At 44.5% G+C, this 21,763-nt stretch overlaps 1 protein-coding gene across 1 annotated transcript; it reads left to right on the plus strand.

Annotated features, from left to right (window-relative positions):
* ASB12 (ankyrin repeat and SOCS box containing 12) lies at nucleotides 1–21,551 on the plus strand. Its single transcript, XM_026703131.2, has 3 exons — nucleotides 1–157; nucleotides 17,821–18,663; nucleotides 20,075–21,551. Exons 2-3 carry the CDS (start codon nucleotides 17,844–17,846, stop codon nucleotides 20,206–20,208), a joined length of 954 nt encoding a protein of 317 aa, XP_026558916.1. The 5' UTR covers nucleotides 1–157; nucleotides 17,821–17,843; the 3' UTR covers nucleotides 20,209–21,551.
* The last annotated feature ends 212 nt before the right edge of the window (nucleotides 21,552–21,763 follow it).

Raw genomic sequence — 21,763 nt, forward strand, 5'->3', positions numbered from 1 at the left:
CCTCTCCGCTCTCGGCGGGGCCAGGCGAGCGCTCGGGCCAGGCGGTCCCGGCCACCTCACAGAGGCCGGGCTGCTGCGACACAGCCGGGCCGGCCGGCGGGGGCTCCGGCGACGCTCCGTCGGGCGACACGGCAACCCGTCCGACGGCCACCAGCTCGTGAGTATCGCCTGCCGCCGGGCGGCCGGGCGGCCGGGCGGGCTGGCCCCGACTGGCGGGGGGGCTTCTGCTCGGCCTGGAGGGCGCGGGACGGGCGCGGCCGGTTCACACGCGCCCCGGCCGGTTCCGAGCTGGGTGTGGCCGGGGCTCCCTGACCCGGGGAGCGAGGGAAGGGCTGGGCAGGGGGCTTGAGGGGACCCCAAAGGGACTGCGGTTTAACCAGGGGAGCAGCAGCCTGGCTCAAGTGGTGGCAGCCCAACAGGCAAATCTTGGGCTGCTCACATTCTTAACCTGGAGTTGGCAAGTTATCCCATTCCCTGGGTTCACCCAAATAGGTGGGATCCTAAGATTAGCGAGGAGACGGACTTCTGCCCGAACTGTCCACGAAAGGCAGCGCCAGCCCAGTTTCACCGGGGTGAAGGCCTTTGTTGCAGGAGGTGGGGTTCTCTGAACGGGATTTCCTTTTCCCTCTTAAGTTTGGCAAAGTGGTTGGTCTGCTTAGTTTAGGGAGCCTTGCAAAGCAGCCCCCGGAAATAGCAGGTGGGAGTTTTTTCAGCCACTTCGGGATTCTGTGCTGCACCTGTTGAACGGAAAATGGTATCACAGCCCCTGGCCCTGCCTGAAGGTGGTCTCATTCTCATGCCCTTCCTTAGGGTAAGGATGAGCAGTTGGCATGGAGACCGGCCTTTGTGGTTTGCAAGGGGCAGCTTTCGGCATAAGGCCCTATGCAGGCCTCCTTACAGGTAGTCTGTTCAAAGTTACAATAACACTGACAAAAATGACTTGGGACCATTTTTCACCTTTACGACCATTCCAGGATCCCCATGATCAAAATCCAGATGCTTGGCATCTGGTTCATTTTTATGACCGTTGCCGCATCCTGGGCTCATGTGATCTCTTTGTGACCTCCTGACTAGCCAAATCAATGGGGAAGGCAGACTCACTTAACAACTGGGGTGGGACGCTACCGGTTCTGCCCGGCTCTATAGGACCGGTAGCTCTGAAGAGCAGCCGACACCGAACAGGTTCTGTGTTTGCTGCTGTTTGGCCCACCCGCCCGCCTGGGCTCTTCCCTGTCCTTTATTTCCTGCTTCTTCAACCTCAGCTGCTTTGCGCGGCACAGCTGAGGTTGGAAAAGCAGGAAAAGAGAGGAGTTTCAAACGCTGCGCAACCGCCCACAATGCTTGTCAGCTCTTTGGGCGGCACAGCTGAGGTTGGAAAAGCAGGAAAAGAGGGGAGTTTCAAACGCTGCGCAACCACCCACAATGCTTGTCAGCTCTTTGGGCGGCACAGCTTACGGGTTTTTTACACGCGTGTGGGCGCAAACGTCACTGAACCGGTAGTAACACTGGCTGAATCCCACCCCTGCTGAAAAACCATGTTACTACAGGTGCTCCTTGACTTATGACCACAACTGAGCCCAAAATTTGTGTTGCTGAAACACTTGTTAAGTGAATTTTTCCTCTTTTACGACCTTTCAAGCCACAGTTATTAAGTGAATCACTGCAGATGTTAAATTAGTATCCCAATTGTTAAGTGACTCTGGTTTCCCCATTGACTATGCTGGTGGGGAGGTCGCAAAGGGAATCACGTGACCCCGGGACACTGCAGCCATCGTGAACATCAGTCAACTGCCAAACATCTGCATTTGGGTCACAGGTCCCTAGGGATTCTGGGAAAATGGGTCATAATTCTCCTTTTCCTACTGTGGCAAGCAAGGTTGTAAAATGAGGCAAAATTTACTTAACAAATGTCTCACTTAACAACAGAAATACTTGGGCGAGTCAAGGACTACCCATATTCAGCAAATCCATGACTAGACAAAGCACCATTAGCACAATAAGCCAGTGCATTCTAACCACGGAGGCTTGGCGTGGTTACCATCTTCCCAGCCAGAGAGCACCACGCCTTGCCTTCAACTCTCCTCCTTCTTTCAAACCTGCTTCCTCTGCTTCCTCTTGTGCCCCGTGACCATGTAGCCTTGGACTACAAGTCCCATTATGCCACAGAAATGGTGAGTTATGGCTTCAACAATAGCGGAAAGACTTAAAAGGTATTGGAATGAATTTATGCATTTAGATCAAAATGGATTTTTACCCAAAAGACAGATTAAAAATAATGTGAGAATTATTTTTAGATACATTGGAGTATTATGAAGTGCACTCAGAAAAACAAATGGCATTGATTTTTTTAGATGCACAAGAAGCATTTGATCATTTAAATTGGCAATTTATGATATATCAATGCATGAATTTTGGGGGAAATTTATAAATATGATTCAGACAATATATTCCAAACAAACAGCAAAAATGATTGCTAATGGGGACTTGATGGAGAATTTCAGTATAAGAAAGGGTACTAGACAAGGCTGTCCACTCTCCCCATTGTTATTTATATTAACATTAGAAGTGCTAAACAGAAATGTTAGACAAGATGCAGATATAAAAGGGATGGAAATTAAAAAAGAAAAATATAAATTACAAGCGCTTGCAGATGATCTGATATTTATCTTAGAAGAACCACTAGAAACTGGTCCCAAACTAATAAGAAAAATAGAAGAATATGGAGAAGTGGCAGGATTGAAAATAAAGAAAGAAAAAACTAAAATACTAATTCAAAAATTTACAGAAAAACAGAAAAATGGGATGGTTAAGAAAGCAAACCTTCAGGTGGTTAAGAAAGTAAAATAGCTAGGAATTTATTTAACAGCAGGATGTGCAACAGTTAAAGAAGATAATTATACAAAATTAATGCGGCGAATTAAGCAGGATTTGGAGAAATTGAAGAACCTGCAACTATCCATGATAGGAAGAATAGATACTATAAAAATGAATATATTGCCAAAACTACTCTTTTTGTTTCAAACAATTCCTATAAAGTTAGAAAAAAAGTTTTTGGATGAATTGAATAAATTAATGTTAAAATTCATATGGCAAGAGGAAAAAGCAAGAATAAGATTGAAAATGCTGCAAGAATCTAAAACCAACGGGGGTTTGGGGTCAGCAGATTTATTATTAGGCATCTGCACTTACTTGGCTGAAAGAGTGGGCAAATCTGAGACATAGAAGATTATTACTGTTGGAGGGACATGATCTTCAATTGGAGTGGCATGTATTTTTGTGGTATGATAAGAATAAAATACATAGATATTTCCAAAGACATTATGTAGGAAATGCATTAGTTTTAGTAGGGGAAAAAGTCAAAACAAAAAAACTATAGGAAAATACCAGTCTGACTTTCTACAATGGAAAATGTCAGGCTATACAACTTTTTCCCATTCAATTAATAAGAATGAACTTCTGAAAGCCAAACGTATCAAAAGGAATCCTTTATTGAGATGAGACAATTCATGTAGTTCAAAGTAGCATCTAAGGTCTCTCAGGCATACAGGGAGAGATAAGGGAATTTAGAACTCCTCCCCTTATCTCAATGTGTATTTAGTGAAACAAAAGCCAGTATGTTAATTGCCCCTCCCACCCCTTCTGTAGGAACGATCTTTCTCACATTTCCCAGGACATACCTAATTTTCCCCAACCCCCTTTTTAGAACGAACTTTTTCCAGAGATTCCCAGGACACATCTCACTGTGGAATTTTTATGATCTTCTCATCTCCTGGCTGTGCCTCTTGGAGGTTATAGGTTCTGGCCATCTGGGATTCCTCTCTCCATTGTATCATGTGTGGGTTATACAAATTTGATATAAGATTGAATGTATTCAAGTTACATCAAGAAATGATTTCTTTATCAGTGTCCCTCCCCCCCTTTCTTCTTCCACTGAAGAAATGACAGATACACGGACCTAACATCCTGCCCTCCTTAAAAAACAGATAGGTCTTCCTGGAAAAAACAAAAATCATGCATTACATTAGCAATTCAGGATGGCTTATCAGGGTATTTTAGGTGGAACTTTCATAGTAATGTGGGTGCTTTTACGTGTCGTTTGGCTACCCACTCATTTTCTGAGGAAGGAAGGTGTTTCCAAGCTACTAAATATTAGGTGGATCCACAGTGAGTGCGTGAATCAAGGATATCTTTAATTTCAAAATGTTGTTCCCCATGTACCATGATGGGGGTTGGAGGTGTGGGAACGGGGGGTCTGAGGTTTGAAGTGATCTCTGGTTTGAGCAAGCTACAGTGAAATACTGGATGAATCTGCCTAAGTGTTTTGGGAAGTCGAAGCTCTACCGTCATGGGGTTAATCATTCTGGAGATGGGGAATGGGCCAATGAATTTTGGCCCAAGTTTCTTAGAGGGTTGTAATGATTTTAAGAATTTTGTGGACAAGTATACACGGTCCCCAATCTTGAAAGGTTTAGGTTAGCAACGTTTTTTGTCTGCATGAGTTTTGTAAACTGCTCTAGCTTCCTGTAAAGACAATCTTACCACTGGCCGCATGGCTTGTAAGTTATCCATCCACTCCTTAAGGGAGGGGACTTCAGGATCTTTGGTGGGTAGTTCTGGCATGGGGTTGAATTCTTGGCTCGTGGCTAACTAGAATGGGGTGAACCCCGTGCTGCTATGGACTGAGTTATTGTATGCTACCTTTGCAAAAGGAAGAAGGTCAGTCCAATTGTCCTGTTGGTAATTAATAAAGCATCTTAAATATTGTTCTAATACGCTGTTAACTCTCTCTGTCGATCCATCCGTCTGGGAGTGACTTGATGACGACAACCCCTGGGTGGAGACTAATAGGTTTTAAAATGCCTGCCAAAATTTGGATGTGAATTGAACCCCCCTATCTCAGATAATCCGCTGGGGAGTTCCATGAAGGCGATAAATGTGTATTAGGAACATCTTTGCCAATGCCTTGGCAGTTGGGATCTTTTGGCATGGAATAAAGAGAACCTGTCTGGAAAAAAGATCAGTTACAACCCAAATGACAGTATTTCCAGCACTTTCGGGAAGCTCCACTATAAAGTCCAAAGAAATCTCTTTCCAGAAGGGTCTGCTACTGTTTGTAAAAGTCCAGGATATTTTCCTTGTCTTCTCTTTGCAGCTGCACAGGTGGGGCAGCTCGCAACATAGTTTTCAATGTCCTGTTTGAGGGACGGCAACCAAAATTGTCTTTTGATGAGGTGCAAGGTTTTTATAAACCGAAAGTGTCCTGCTATTTGGGAGTCGTGGCAGCATTTCATGAGGTCCATTCTCTGGCTTGCAAGGACATAAAGTTTGTTTTCTACCCAAGCCAGTCCATCTTTGAGTAAACAAGTGTTTTTGTTAGCCTGGAGCCAGTCGTCCTTAAGTAGTGCCTCCTTAAATATTGACATTGTTGTGTCTTCGATCAGGGATGATACTTTTTTCTCTTGTGTCTGGGTGATTACTTTGGCTGCTAGTTGGGGTGGTTGGATCATCGGTTTTATAGCCTCAATCTTTTTGCTGTTGGATTGGGGTTTTCTGGACAGTGCATCTGCTAAGAAGTTCTTTCTCCCAGGAAAATATTTGAGAGTGAAATTAAATCATTTAAAGTATTGAGCCCACCTTGCTTGTTTTTTGGAGAGTTTCCGTGGATTTCTCAGGGCTTCCAGATTTTTGTGATCAGTCCATACTTCAAAGGGGATTTGGTTTCCTTCCAGGAAATGCCTCCATGTGAGCATTGCCCACCGCACAGCATATGCCTCTTTCTCCCATATGGCCCATCTTTGCTCGGTTTCCGTCCGTTTCTTGCATGTATAGGCGCATGGCTGTAATTGTCCACTTCCATCCTTTTGCAGGAGGACTGCTCCAACTGCAACATCACTGGCGTCTGCTTGGATGACAAAAGGTCGTTCGGGATCTGGGTGCTTAAGGGCCGGTTCTGCTGAGAATAGATGTTTGAGCTTCTCGAATGCCGCTTGGCATCCATTGTCCAGATAAGGGGTTGCCTTGGTTGGGGTTTCTCCCCCACTTTCGTTTTTAGCAAGTTCGTGATAGGGAGGCCGATGTTTGCAAAAGCTGGAATGAACTGGCGATAAAAGTTTGCAAACCCCAGGAAGCTTTGCAGTTGTTTGTGGGTGTGCGGTGGGTCCCAGTCCATTAGAGCTTTTACTTTCTGTGGGTCCATCTCTATTCCCTCGTGGGATATTCCATACCCCAAGTAGTCAATTTTTTCTTGGTAGAATTCGCATTTGGAGAGTTTTGCATATAGTTTAGCATCTAAGAGTTTTGTGAGGACTGCTCGGAGTAGCTTGGTGTGTTCTTCCATCATTTCCGTGTAGATTAAAATATCATCAAGATACACTAAAACTCCTTTATATAAAAATTCATGAAGGGTTTCGTTGATCAATTGCATAAACACGGCGGGTGCTCCTTGCAGTCCAAAGGGGAGCACTTTAAATTGGTAGCATCCCAATGGTCTGTTAAAAGCTGTCTTCCACTCATCCCCTTCCTTTATTCTGATGCGGTCATATGCCTCTTTTAGGTCTAATTTTGAAAAAAAAAATCCTTTCGAGAAGTGGGCTAACATATCCTTCATGAGTGGGAGTGGGTACATATTCTCTATGCTAATCGCATTCAATTTTTGGTAATTCACACACAGATGATATCATACCCCTGGTGGAGACTGACTCTGAGGAAGAGGAGGAACAGCCAACAGGGAGTGGGAGCGTGGCTCCAGAGGTGGTGGAGGAGGCTGGGGAAGGGCAGAGGCCGGCTGAGCAGTCAGAGGAGGATCTAGGCCCATCCCCTATCCATCTTAGGTCACGCAGGGAGGAGAGGATCAGGGAAAAGTGAGGTCTATTCAGGAGGAGATTACCATGATTCTCCTCGTGGCTTGCAGGTGGGAGCTATGTATATAAGTTTGCAACTGTGCAGTTATAATTGCTGGAGTCAAAGTTTAATGTTTTCTTTGCAAGAGGTTTATCTTTGCTGGCGTTCTTCCCATGGACTTTTCTCGGTTATTTTCCTGGAGTTTATGATTGGTTATCTTGGCTTGCTTCGGAACTCTCATCAATGCGGTTTGTTTTGGTTTTCTGTTTGCCTCATTATTTACTTTTGTGACTTTAAACTGTGCCTAATAAAACAGTGAAGTTAAGTTGAAGGCCTTACCGGACTTTAATATATGTTTTGGGTTTTGGGTTATTTTGAGAGACTAGGGGTCATCACATTTTGACTCCAGCCACCCCTTCAACTTATTTTTGCTTTTTGTGGGGTGACCATGGATCAGCTCAGAGCAGAGATTGCCCAGTTAACCCATCAAGTGGCTCTTTTGACTGCACAGGTGGCACAAATGCAAGCTGCCCGGCCACGCCAAAAAGGCCCAATGGAAGTGCCAGATAAATTAGATGGTTCACTGGCCCAATTTCCAGCATTTTTAGGGCAGTGCCAGCTTTACACGAGCCTTCGGCCTGAGGACTTTCCCACTGACCGGGATAAGGTGGGGTTTTTGATTAGTTTGTTGTCAGGCTCTGCAGCATGTTGGGCGACGCCTCTGCTGACCCATCCCAACCAGGTGTTGGACAATTACGCCGAGTTTTGCCATCAGTTTCAGGCCATGTTTGAGGACCCTGTTCAAAACCAAACAGCAAACGGATGTTTGAGAGAGTTGAAGCAGGGGCGTGGCTCACTCATGGATTATATTGCTAGTTTTTTGGGTGGTTGCTCAGGAGGTACAATGGAATGAGGCAGCACTAATAGGCCAGTTCCAGGAGGGTTTGTCATCAGCGGTCCTGGATGGGTCGGCGCACACTGAATGCTCTCGCACCCTTCAGGAGCTCATGCATTTGTGTCTTCGTATCGATGCTAGACTTCAGCAGTGACGGGTGCGACGACAGACAGAGACCGTATCTGTTTCCAGCAAGACGGTGCCCTGGGTGGAAGTGCTTTTGGAGGAACCCATGCAGTTTGGGGCTGGCTACCCTCACCTGACTCAAGTAAAACAGGATAGACGTTGTCGTGATGGTTTATGCCTCTATTGTGGCAATTGAGGCCATTTTGCAGTCAAGTGCCCTGTTAAGACATCCACAGTGGCGACACCTGCGGTGATGGGAAACGAGCATCGCTCAGCCTACGGGGGTCTGTAGGTCAGGGTGTAAAAGTCCTTAGGCCCGCCATCTTCACCAGCCTTGCCATCCTCATCATCTTTGACATCTCCACCACAATTGTTATTGGTGAAGCATCTTGTGCTGACAGCAAGTGTATTCGTGCCTGGTGTGGGAGCAGTGAAGATCCAAGCCTTGGTCGACTCAGGGGCAACAGCCAATTTCATGGATGCTCATTTTGTAGAGCAGTGGTTCATTCCTCAGCAACAGGTGTCCGTGCCGGTAATGGTAGAGACAATTGATGGTTGGCCCCTTCGTTTGGGACCTGTGGTTGCTGCAACCAAATCCCTTTGCATGCATATTGGACAGCATGTGGAGAAAACTGTGTTCTACATTACTGCAGTGCCTCATTTTATGGTGGTGCTGGGTTTGGAGTGGTTACAGGCCCATGAATCACAGATTGTTTTGTCATCTGGAGCTGTGCAGTTCCTTGATAGGAAGTGTGCCAACCATTGCTTGCACTCCTGTGCAGGGAGTGTGTCTATGCCATAGACCTGGATCTACCTGTGGAGTTGGTGGACTTTGCTGATGTGTTTGGAGAGAAGGAGGCAGATCAGTTGTTTCCGCATTGGGTGTATGACTGTCCAATTGACGTTGCCTGATGCAAAATTGCTGGTGGGTCGGATATATTCCCTGTCGGAACCGAAGTTGGCCGCATTGCAGGATTTTATTGACAAGAACCTCTAGAAAGGGTTTATCTGGACTTCTACCTCCCCATTGGCTGCACCCGTGCTTTTTGTGAAAAAGAAATCAGGGGAGCTACGTTTGTGTTGTGATTACCGCAAGTTGAATGCAATCACAGTGAGGAATCTGTACCCGCTTCCCCTCATCCCTGAACTGATTGAGCAGCTTCATCAAGCTAAGATCTTTACGAAGTTGGGCTTGCGTGGGGCCTACAATCTGGTTCGCAATCATGCAGGGGACAAGTGGAAAACAGCTTTCCGGATGAGGTATGGGCATTTTGAGCATACCGTGATGCCTTTTGCATGAACCAATGCCCCAGCTGTGTTCATGCATTTCATGCACGATGTTTTCCATGATTTATTGGATCAATTCGTGGTCATTTATTTAGATGACATTTTAATTTATTCAGACTCCCTGCAGGAACACTGGCAACATGTGCGGCTGGTGTCGCAATGTTTGCGTGATAACCACCTGTTTGCTAAGCGTGAAATGTGTCAGTTTTCACAAAGCATGATTGACTTCTTGGGACATCATATTTCACCTGCCAAGGTGGAAATGGACCCGGAAAAAGTACAATTGTTGCAGGCGTGGGAACCTCCACAGCGGGTTAAAGATGTGCAACAACTGTTGGGGTTTGTGAACTACTACCACACATTTATTCCCCGCTTTGCTGCCTTGACTTCTCCCCTTTCTAATCTGCTCAAGAAGGGGGAGAAGTTCCATTGGGGTGCTGAGGAACAGGTAGCTTTTGAGGTGTTGAAAATCGCCTTTGCTTCCAAGCCTATCCTCAAACACCCTGATCCAGGCCAGCCATTTGTGGTGGAAACAGATGCTTCCGATGTGGCTGTTGGTGCAGTGCTCCTCCAGGCCTATGCTCCTGCAGGCACCTTGTTCCCGTGCGCTTATTATTCCTGGAAATTGTCGGCTCCAGAGCACAATTATACGTTTTGGGACAAGGAGCTATTGGCAGTTAAGGTCGCTTTTGAGACATGGTGGCACCACCTGGAAGGGGCTCGTCACCAAATTGAGGTTCGGATGGATCATCGCAATTTGGAACAGCTACGTACAGCTCGGACATTGAACCATCGTCAGGTGAGATGGTCTTTATTTTTTGCTTGATTTGATTTCTGGGTGACCTATGTTCTGAGTGGAGGGAATCAACGCTCCAATGCCCTATCTTGGAAGCCTGAGTATACCCGAAGGGAGGATAAAATCTTGCCCCAGACAGTGATTCCATTGGAGCAGTTTGTGGCCACTGAGGAACCTGTGGACCTCTGAGTGAGGATTCAGGAGGTGCAGTGACAGGACCCATTTGTGGAAGCTCAACGTTGAGAATTGGATGAGAATGGGAGACAAGAGACTCCTTGGGCATATATTGGGGACCTGTTGTGGTTCCATGATCGCATTTACGTGCCTGGAGGTCCTCTTCATGGCCTTATCCTAACGTCAATGTCATGATCGTCTGGCAGCAGGACACTTTAGGGTGTTCAAAACACTTCACCTCATCTCTAGGACATTTTGGTGGCCGAGACTTAAACATGATGTGTCAGGATATGTGGCGTCCTGTGGGATCTGTCGCCAAGTATGCTCCTTGTGTGCCCCCTGGTCTATTGCAGCCCTTGCCCACGCCAGAATGACCGTGGGGGGCAGTTTCATTGGATTTCATCATTGAGTTACCACCATCGAATGGTGCCACAGCCATTTTGGTGGTGGTGGATATGTTGACTAAAATGGCCCACTTTATTCTGTGTGCGGGTCTTCCATCGGCCAAGATAATGGCTCAATTGTTTATCTCCCATGTTCCGGTTGCATGGGTTACCAGACCGCATGGTATCAGATCAGGGGGTACAATTTACGGCACGCTTCTGGCAGACCCTACTTGCGAAACTGCAGGTTCAGGCGTTTCTGTCGTCTGCTCATCACCCCAAAACTGATGTGGGGACAGAGAGAGTGAATGCTATTTTGGAGCTGTACCTCCGCTGTTTCAGCAATACTCAACAAGAATATTGGGTGGAAGTGCTGCTGGTGGCAGAATTCGCTTATAACAATGCTCAACATGCATCCCCCCGTGTGTCCCCTTTCTTTGCTAACTATGGGTTTCATCCACGACTTTTCCCTTTAGCCCCGTCTGATCCCCCAGTTCTGGCAGTGGATACGTTCTTGCAGGAGTTAAAAGCCGTGCACCACATGGTCCGCAATCAACTAGAGAGAGCCAAGGAGGACTATAAATGGTTTGCAGACCGACATTGTCGCAATGTTCCGCCTTTAGCAGTAGGGGATCGCTCTCTACAGTAGTTTGGCTCTCTACTTGATACTTACCAATGATATGACCATTGAAAAAGCTCGATCACCGTTACTTAGGACCATTTCCGGTCGAGGCTGTGATCAGTCCTGTGGCTTATCATCACTCCCTGCCACGGACCGTGCGTATCCATCCTGTTTTTCATTGTTCCCTGTTAGTCCCTGCCTTGGCTGACAATCCTCATAGACCGCTCCATCACACCCGGCTGCAGTAGCCCCTCTGGGAGAGGAGGAGTACGAAGTGGATAGCATCTGAGATTCACGCCATTTGCAAGGCCGATTTCAGTATTTGGTGGCATGGAAAGGTTATGGACCAGAGAACTTCACCTGGGTCGATGCCACTGATGTTCATGCTCCTCGTTTGGTCCAGGATTTTCACGCTCAGTTTCCTCAACGTCCTCGTCTGCCTGGTCCCGGGGGAGGGAGCCCTGCAGTGGGGGGGAATAGTGTCCTACCCCTGGTGGAGACTGACTCTGAGGAAGAGGAGGAACAGCCAACAGGGAGTGGGAATGTGGCTCCAGAGGTGGTGAAGACTGGGGAAGGGCAGAGGCCGGCTGCGCAATCAGAGGAGGATCCAGGCCCATCCCCTATCCATCCAAGGTCATGCAGGGAGGAGAGGATCAGGGAAAAGCGAGGTCTACTCAGGAGGAGATTACCATGATCCTCCTTGTGGCTTCCGGCCTGGAGCTATGTATATAGGTTTGTAACTACGCAGTTAGAATTGCTGGAGTCAGAGTTTAGTGTTTACTTTGAAAAAGGTTTATCTTTGCTGGCGTTCTTCCCATGGACTCTCCTCGGTTATTTTCCTGGAGTTTATGATTAGTTATCTTGGCTTGCTTCAGAACTCTTGTCAATGCGGTTTGTTTTGGTTTTGCCTCATTATTTACTTTTGTGACTTTAAACTGTGCCTAATAAAACAGTGAAGTTAAGTTGAAAGCCTTACCGGACTTTAAGGTATGTTTTGGGTTTTGGGTTATTTTGAGAGATTATGGGGTCATCACAGATGCATGGAGAGATCTTTCTTTTCATGGAATAATATTGGGGCAGCTATTTTTGGTTGAGTGGGTTCGATGAAGTCCCTTTTTGAATTTTTGTCAATAAATGCTCCGAGTTCTTTCAGTTCTCTGGGACACATGCAGTACATTTGTGGTTTGGGGAGTTTATCCCCTGGTAGGATTTCAATAGCGCAGTCTGTGGCTCGATGGGGTGGGAGTTCATCACAAACTTCCTCACTAAATGCTTGGGCCAGATCCTGGTACTCATTGGGGATGGGTTCAGCGGACTGTCCGGTCATGGCTGAATCTCTGTTCTCTGTTCCCTTCTTTATCTTTTCCTCTGAGCTATTTGCAAATACTACGTCTCTCTGGAATTGTACGGTTCCTCTCCTCCGATTTATTTTTGGATTCCACTTCCGCAGCCATGTGAGACCCAGGACTAGTGGCTCTTCCATTCCTGGGGCTACAATGAATGTGAGCATCTCACCATGGTTCCCTAATCTTATTTTCAATGGCTCTGTGGTAAACCTGGCTGGCTCCCCCCCCACTATAGCTCCATCTAATTGGCAGAAAGCGATGGGATTTTCCATTTCTTTCAGTTGGAGCCCCAATTTCTCTGCAAGGGAGGCATTTATTAGGCATTGGGTGCATCCTGAATCCAGCAACGCTGCGACTTCCTCCCCCTTCCCTCGGCTGGCGATAAACAGTCTTAGGGGTAGAGTGATTGGTTCAATTGGGTTGCTTACCAGTGGGTCACCTTCCCGATCGCTCAGGTCCCCTTGGAGCATTGGGGGTTCTTCCTCAGGGTTGGGGGGGCAATCAGAATCCCACAGCTACTCAGCCCCTCAGGCCAGTCTCCTTTCCTTGAGGGCTGGATGTTCCAGGTTTCCCCCCTGATGGGTGGTCTGGCTTTCTGACAGGGGTCTTCGAACAGCATTTTGCTGTGAGGTGTCCCTCCTTTCCACACTTAAAGCAACCAGATGTTCTTGGAGTCATGGTGGTTTGGGGTTTGAAGACTTCTTGTTTCCCCTGCGGTGGGGATCTTTTCCAAAACTTGCTAGTGCAGTACCGGTTTCGAGTTATGTCTATCTCTGCCTCCTCTGCCATCATGTACCATTCATGCAGGAGGTTTGGGGCCCCACGGGCCAGGCAGGCAGCGTATAGGTCGTCATTTAGTCCATCTTTGAACCAAGAGACTAGGATATCCTCTGGCCAGTCAACTCGGCCAGCCAGGTCATGAAAATCCTCGGTGTATTCAGCTACCGGGTGACGGCCTTGCTTTATGACTCTGATGTGGTCTCAGGCTTTTCTATTGGAGAGAAGGTCTTCAAAGCGGTGGCATAAGGCCTCATGAAGCGATCGAAGTTCCTTAATTCTGGGGCATTGACGTTGTGGAGCATCACCACCCATCTGGCTGCTGCCCCTTCCAGGGCCAGGGTGACCACTCATACTCGGGATTCCTGGGTTGGGAAATTCCTCCCATATTCTGGCATGTAGGTGAGCTCTTGTGCCAGGAAAAAAACCCAGTTTCTGGGGATCTCCAGTGAATTTTACCCCCAAGGGCGGGATCTTCCTCTGCAATTGTATGTCTCTGGGTTGCCTAGGGTTAATCCCCTGATCCGGGGTGTTTAAGGATCGGGTACCTGGTATGGCTGCTGGTTCTTTGGCTTGTCCCTCTGCCCACTCAATCTCCGCTGGATCCGGGGTGGCAGCTCAGGTTCTCTCATTTTCTGGTTCCCTCACTCTCCTGCATTGTCGTTTTGGTGCATTCCCTCACCTCAAGGTTCTCCAAGGCTTTCCTCATGAGGCGATTTATGTACCGTCTCATTTGGTCATCTGCCGGTGGCTCCTCGCCCCATTCTTCCTGAGCCTCCAGCTCCAATTTCCACCCGGGTTTATGATTACCCCGGGTGAGGGTTACTCCTCTGGTTCTTCCGTCCCAGCTGTCTCTTTTTCCTACACCTATAGACCACCAGGGCTTAGTCGAGGTTTCGCAGGCAGCTTCACTGTCTTCGATGGGGTGCACCGAGTCAGTATCTGGCTGGGTAAGTGTCGATGTTTCTCCCCAGCTTTCGGCTCCCCCTTGGTCCTTGCTGCATTCAGACATTTTTCTTCTTTTGCAGGGTCCCCTTGGTAGAGTGAAAGTTTTTATTTCTTTTTCTTTTTTCTTAAAAAAAAAAAATTCTCTCCGGGCTGACCTCTGTTGGAGACACTGCTTTATGTCAGGCTACACAACTTTTTCCCATTCAATTTACAAGAATGAACTTCTGAACGCCAAACGTATCAAAAAGGAATCCTTTATTGAGATGAGACAATTCATGTAGGAGTTCAAAGCAGCGTCTAAGGTCTCTCAGGCATACAGGGAGAGATAAGGGAGTTTAGAACCCCCACTCCTTATCTCAATGTGTATTTAGTGAAACAAAAGCCAGTATGTTAATTGCCCCCCGCACCCCTTTTGTAAGGAGCAATCTTTTTCACAGTTTCCCAGGGCATACCTATTTCCCCCCACCCCCTTTCAGAATGAACTTTTCCAGAGGTTCCCAGGACACATCTCACTGTGGAATTTTTATGGTCTTCTCATCTCCTGGCTGTGCCTCTCAGAGGTGGTAGGTTCCGGCTATCTGGGTTTCCTCCCTCCATTGTATCATGTGTGGGTTATACAAATTCAATATAAGATTAAATATATTCAGGTTACATCAAGAAAGGATTTCTTTATCAGTCTCCTTCCCCCTTTTTTCTTCTTCCACCGAAGAAATGACAGATACATGGATCTGACAGAAACATCGATACATCCAAATGTTATTAACTTGGCAAAAGTTGTAACTTATAAAGACATTTTAAATGATGATGGGGAACTCAAAGCGACACAGGAAGTGAAAAATCAACATGTAGACTTAGCATGGTGGCAATCCTTGCAGATGCAGTCAAGATATATGAAAGATGCAAAATAGATGGATATTATAAAGAGCCTACTACACTGGATCAGATATTTTTAGGGTGAAAAATTAATAAATAAAATATATAGCTATCTGTTAAGTATTAAAATGGAAGATGAACCAGTGAAAGAAACAATGATAGCATGGGCAAAGAACTTTGGATGTAACATAGAATTAGATAAATGGCAACCTCTTATAAGGAAAATTTGTATAAAATATTTTATAGGTGGCATTTGCCACCAGCATGACTAGCAAAGATAAACATCTTTGAACAGGTCCGTGAAATGTTGAAAATGTAATCAGATACCAGGTTCCTACTTTCACATGTGGTGGATTTGTCCAAAACCCAAAAAATATGGAGGAAAATACATACATGGTTAGAGAAAATGATAAAGCAAAATACAGTCTTAAAACCAGAAATATTTTTGTTAGGTCTACTATCAGAAAATTCCAACAAAGGGACTACATATTTAATAATACATGTATTGGCAGGAGCCAAAATTATATCTGCACAATATTGGAAAAATGTGGATACGCCTACAGATGAAAGTATAATTAGAAAAATATTGGATAGTTATTAATACTTTGTATAAACAAATTGATCCCAACAATACACTGTTTATTAAGTACTTATGTATTTTAAAGAAGAAGAAAATGTAAAAACAAAAAAAAAGGTAAGTTATGCACCTCCAATTCATACAGGTGCACACATGGAGGCCCCCGGTATGGAAACATTGCTAAATTAGACAGGAGTAAAACTGTTCAGAATCCAGTTCTAAAGTATTAAACACATTTTACTTGCTGAACCCTCAGATGAAGTGATTACATTTCAAAAATTCTGACGTTGAAATACGAGCTTGGAAATAAAATCCTCACTTGTATTTTGCTGTTCAGTTAGGAAATAGCGTGCCTGGATTTTCTTCGCTGCACTTTTGAGTTTAAATTTAAATTTCCCAAGACTGTGAGAGATCTTTGTGGATGAACAGGAATTCGTTTATCAGAAATTTTCATCCTAGCTAGTATCTTTAGCTTTGGGAATATTGAATAGCTTGTAAAATGTTAGAGGTCAGAATCGGTGGAGCTGCCCAAAATGTAATACAGAATAATACAAATAATAAAATTGGAAGGGACCTTGGGGGTCTTCTAGTCCACCCCACTGCTCAAGCAGGAGGCCCTATACCATTCCAGACAAGTGGCTGTCCAGTCTCTTCTTAAAAGCCTCCCGTGATGGAGCCCCCACAACTTCTGGTGGCAAGACGTTCCACTGGTCAATTGCTCTCACTGTTGGGAAGTTTCTCCCTAGTTCTAGGTTGGTTTTCTCCTTGATCCGTTTCCATCCGTTGCTTCTTGTCCTGCCTTCTGGGGCTTTGGAGAACATTTCCGGCAGGCCCTCCAATATTGGAACACTGCTGTCATGTCTTCCCTAGTCCTTCTTTTCACTGGACTAGACATTCTTGCCAGTATTCTTCATATGTTTTAGTCTCCAGGCCCTTAATCATCTTAGTTGCTCTTCCCTACACTCCTTTTTTTATAACAGAGTGACTAAAACTGGATGCGGTGTTCCAAGTGCGGTCTTGCTAAAGTTTTATAAAGTGGTAGTAACACGTGATCTTGATTCTCTCCCTCTGTTAGTGCAGCCTAGGATTGCGTTGGCTTTTGGGGCTGCTGCCGCATATTTAAGTGATTGTCCACTAGGACTCCAAGATCCCTCTCCCAGTTACTGCTTTTGGGCCAGGTCTCAATCTGTACTTGTCTGTTTGGTTTTTCTTGTCTAAGATTCCTCTCTTGCTCCCAGAGAGACTGAAGCTTATTTTATTTTATTGCTACCCAAAATTTGGCTTCTATTCTGTGGCTCAGGACATCCTTGGATGTTTTTCCTGGTATAGGTTGTCCTTACAACCACAGTTGGGACCAGAATTTCCATTGCTAAGGTGGTTAAGTGAATTATGCCTGGTTTTGTGATCTTTTTTGCCATGGTCATTAAGCAAATCCCCACAGCCATTAAAGGAAGTACATGTTTTTTAAGTGAATCCAATTTCCCCCATTGACTTGGTGTCAGGTTACAAATGGGGAGGGATCATGTGGCTCTGGGATGTTGCAACCGGCACCAGTCCTTTGGGGGACACTGCAGCGGTTTAAGGACTGGTTAGAAGTCACGTTTTTTACTGCTTTTACAACTTCAGATGGTCGCTAAATAAATGGTTGCAAGTGCAGGACTATCAGTACCCTCAGATGCTCCTCCTCCCATCCCATGCCAAGAAATGGGTCTTTCCCCAGGCAAAAAGAATTACACCCAAATCAAACATGTCACTCATAGTCCTCCTTTTGGTTAACTTACACATACATGCAACTGGTTTTCATATATTTTAGCCTCCGGCTCCCTGTTATCTTTGTTGCACAGCTGGCTGGGAATTCTGGGAGTTGAAGTCCTCATGTCTTAAAGTTGCCAAGGTTGAGAAATTCTGCAATATGACTGATCCCTCCCCCTACCAATCTGTATGAAGAGTCCCAACCTTACCAGGAAGGAGACAACTCCGGTATTTTCTTTACTTTATAGGGAAATGCTAGGGAAGCCCCCCGAAATACACTGATTTATTCATCCAGACCCTAGAAACTGCATTGTGTTTGCATGTAAATAGTGTGTGTTGGATTTGGTACTTGTGGTCCAGCTGTGTCTCAGCAAATACTGTGCTTTCATCCAAGTCATTAACCCACCATCTATCTGACTTCTAGCTTCCAGCACAGCACCATTCAGGATGAAAGTCCCCTTCAAGAGGCAATTCAAGATGAGCTTGCTGGATATCACCAAGATATTCTCCCTCTTCCAGCCCAGCGAAGATGAAGATGGGGACAGAGAAAGACAAGAGCTGAGTCTTGCCGTGTCCCAGGACAGCTACCAGCTGTTGGACCAACTGTTGCACCAAGAGCGGTACAAACAGGTCATCAACAGTCGGAGTGGTTGGGGGGTGCCAGGCACTCCCCTGCGCCTAGCGGCCTCCAAGGGCCACGTCAGGTGCATCAAGGTGCTTCTGGACCACGGCGCTGAAGTGGACAGCTTGGATGTCAAGGCCCAGACACCACTCTTTGTTGCCGTCAACAATGGGCACCTTGACTGCGTGAAGGTCCTCTTGGAGGCGGGGGCCTGTCCTTCTGGGAGCATTCACAACAACTGCACCCCGCTGCTCACGGCTGCGAGGGAAGGAGCCCTGGGGATCCTGCAGGAGTTGCTGTCACACGGGGCAGACCCTAACGTCAAACCTCGAATCCCAGAGTGGGCGGCCAACTCCGTGGCCTGCTGTGGACCTTTGTATTTGTCTGCCGTCTATGGTCATCTGGAGTGCTTCAAGACCCTCTTGTTGTACGGGGCTGAGCCCAACTACAACTGCTTGGATAGGAACATGATCACCCGAATTAAACACCCCAAGACTCTCCTGGAAGTCTGCTTGAAGCACGGTTGTAGGACAGAGTTTGTCAAGCTCCTCATTGATTTTGGTGCCAATGTCTACTTGCCTGGCATCACATTGGAGAAGAGCTCAGCCAACCCTGAAGTGCTTGAGCTGTTGGCCAGAGAAAGAGGTACCTTTTTTTTAATTTAATGTAACAGAAGTCTATTCGATTTCTTAAAATCTCCCTCCTTCTCCCTTTCTCTTCTCCCTTCCTTCCTCTTTCCATACATTACCTATGACATTATTTGTTTCTGAGGATGCTACGCAAGGTGCGTAAAAGGAATACAAAAGAGTCACCCAAAGCAATTTAAGTCACAAGCAAAGATTAAAAAAACCAGGCAGACTTGCACATATAGCTAAATCTACATTCACAACAACAGCATTCCATACTTTTCTGTATGGTGGTGCACAAAATGAAAAATTGGTTTTCTTTATAGCCTGGATGGAAAATGACCGTCTGTTTCTAGAAATTTTGCAGAACGGTTTTGCATCAGTCACAACTCGGGAGTAAGATAATTATGAACGTTTGTCCCAAAGGTGCTTTTTCAAAAGGCCACCAGACGTTCTTGCTTTTTTTCTTGAAAACGTTTCACTTCTCATCCAGGAAGCTTCTTCTGTTTCTTGGATGAGAAGCAAAACATTTTCAAGGAAAAAAACAAACAAGTAAGTCCAGTTACCTTTTGAAAAAGCACCTTTGGGACAGCCATGACCTGGATGACGGAGAATGTCTGCAGATTTTTCTTAAGCAAAGTCATTAAGTTGAGTATCTATAGAGATTCTCCATCATCCAGGTCATGGCTGCCCAAATAGGTTTTTATTTTATTTTATTTTATTTTATTTTATTTTATTTTATTTTATTTTATTTTATTTTATTTTATTTTATTTTATTTTATTTTATTTTATTTTATTTTATTTTATTTTATTTTATTTTATTTTATTTTATTTTATTTTATTTTATTTTATTTTATTTTATTTTATTTTATTTTATTTTATTATTTTATTATTTTATTTTATTTTATTTTATTTTATTTTATTTTATTTTATTTTATTTTTATTTTATTTTATTTTATTTTATTTTATTTTATTTTATTTTATTTTATTTTATTTTATTTTATTTTATTTTATTTTATTTTATTTTATTTTATTTTATTTTATTTTATTTTATTTATTTTATTTTATTTATTTATTTATTTTATTTCTTTTCGCCCTCTGCAGCTCATCCTAGATCTTCCAATGTTCTCCAAGGTGATCCTTCTTCCCTTCCTCTTTCATTCCCAGCATCTTTGATTATTTCACATATTTCCCCCAAGAAACCAATTCTGCCTGGAACAGCCCAATTTCAATCCATGTCCAGAACAGAACCAGCTAGATTTCAGTCTGGGCACAGGCCCCAAACACAAAGCATGTGTGGTTCTTTGTTCTTCATTTCTGTTCATATGATGACCTTGAAGGCATTACAGGGTGTGAACTCTTTAGCAGTGTTAACTATGCAATGATGATTACTGCCTCTCTCTCCTCCCCGTTCCTTCCTGCTGGACCAGCGTTGCCCAAATCCTTGATGTCTCAATGCAGACTAGCAGTCAGAAGGTTTATGAAACTGGAGAACCATCCCGAAGCTGTGGATCAACTGGACATCCCACTAGTGCTGCTCAACTACCTCAAACACCAAGTGTAACAGAAGATCAAGGCTGAACTGCCCAGGGTTACCAAGTACTGTAACTGGATAACGAAAAAAGAAAGAAAGACACTTCTAAGAATTGGAACACCAGTGTGTGATGGTTTGCTTGAATGAATTTGATGGTGTGTGTGAAAAATAATGCAGTAGCTAAACAGAGTTTCCCAATTTGGGGAATCTTAAGAAGTGTGGACTTTAACTCTCAGAATTCCTCCAGCCAGCATGCTGGCTGGGGGAATTTTGGGAGTTGAAGTCCACCATCTTAACATTCACAAGTCCACCAATTTTACATTAACATTGACCAACTAAAATGGACAAAAAAATTCTCATTCTCCTGGTGGACGGCTGGCAAGAATCAAGCTTTATTCTTGTGGGGTTGTTTTTTTTGAAGATCAAGCTCCATTGCTCTAAAGTAGAAGTTTGCAACATTGGGGTTAAGCAAAGGGAACATTTAATAAAGAGATTGCTATCCACCACCATGGAATGAATGAAACCCCACTGCTCTCATCAGGAGAGGGGTGTTTGGAGAGGAATTCTAAAATTCTTTGGTCTTTTAACTGTGACATTCCTATGTTTGGACTGAGCTACCATTTTCATCTGTTTTTGTCAGTCTCTAAAACCCAAGAAAAGCAAAGAGAAGTGTTTGTTCTAAACAGATTTGTAGGATGCAGAATAACAGAGTTGGAAGAGACCTTCACGTTCTTCTTATCCAACCCCTGCTCCACAGGAGACCCCATACGATTCTGGATAAATGGATGTCCAGGATCTTCTTGAAAACCTCCAGTGATGGAGCACCCATGACTTCTGGATGGAAACTGTTCTTTATTTATTTATTTATTGTTCCTCATCTCTACAGACAGAAATCTGCCAAACTAGACTTGTCCCATCAGGGGAATTCTGGGAGTTGAAATCCAAACATCTTAAAGTTGCCAAGGTTGAACAATGCCATATTTGCGAGTTCATCTTGTACCATAAGAGTGTTTTAATCGATATCACTTTTGTTTAATAAGATTGGGAAATGCAAATATGAATTTAATTATTACTAGTGGAAGCATTTTTAATTCTCTAGATAAAGGCAAATGCAATTTTAAGAGCAAGCTCACCACATTAAATACAAGCATTTTTCTCCTCTCTGGAATTCTGAAACAAAATCAGATTTATTTTAAAGATATGTATAATTTATATTCTATCATTAAGTCAATTTAGAACAACAGATTTTCGTGAAAATGATTTTGCATGTTTACAGCATAGTTCAGTTTAATCTGGGAGAATATGAAATAGTGCTGCGATATCACCAGCACAATATTAATAAATGGATGAATAAATGGCAAAATTAATTGCTTGAATTCATCTGAAAAGTCACAGATTTTTAAAAATTCATGTGTGCCTTTCTCTGTTGGGATGATGTCAAGCTGGGCTAAAACTGCTGCCTTGAGAGCTATTTTGACAGCCTTTAAATTATAGTGTCTATTTTAATGTTAAGCATTAGTGCTTGTGAGATGAAATGTGTTTTGTTTTTTTTAAAAAAGAATAGTACAGGTTATTTTCCACTAAG

The sequence above is a fragment of the Pseudonaja textilis genome, chromosome 12 (genome assembly GCF_049901715.1).
Source record: "Pseudonaja textilis isolate UNSWEBS1 chromosome 12, rPseTex1.2, whole genome shotgun sequence".
Taxonomy (NCBI): Eukaryota; Metazoa; Chordata; class Lepidosauria; order Squamata; family Elapidae; genus Pseudonaja; species Pseudonaja textilis.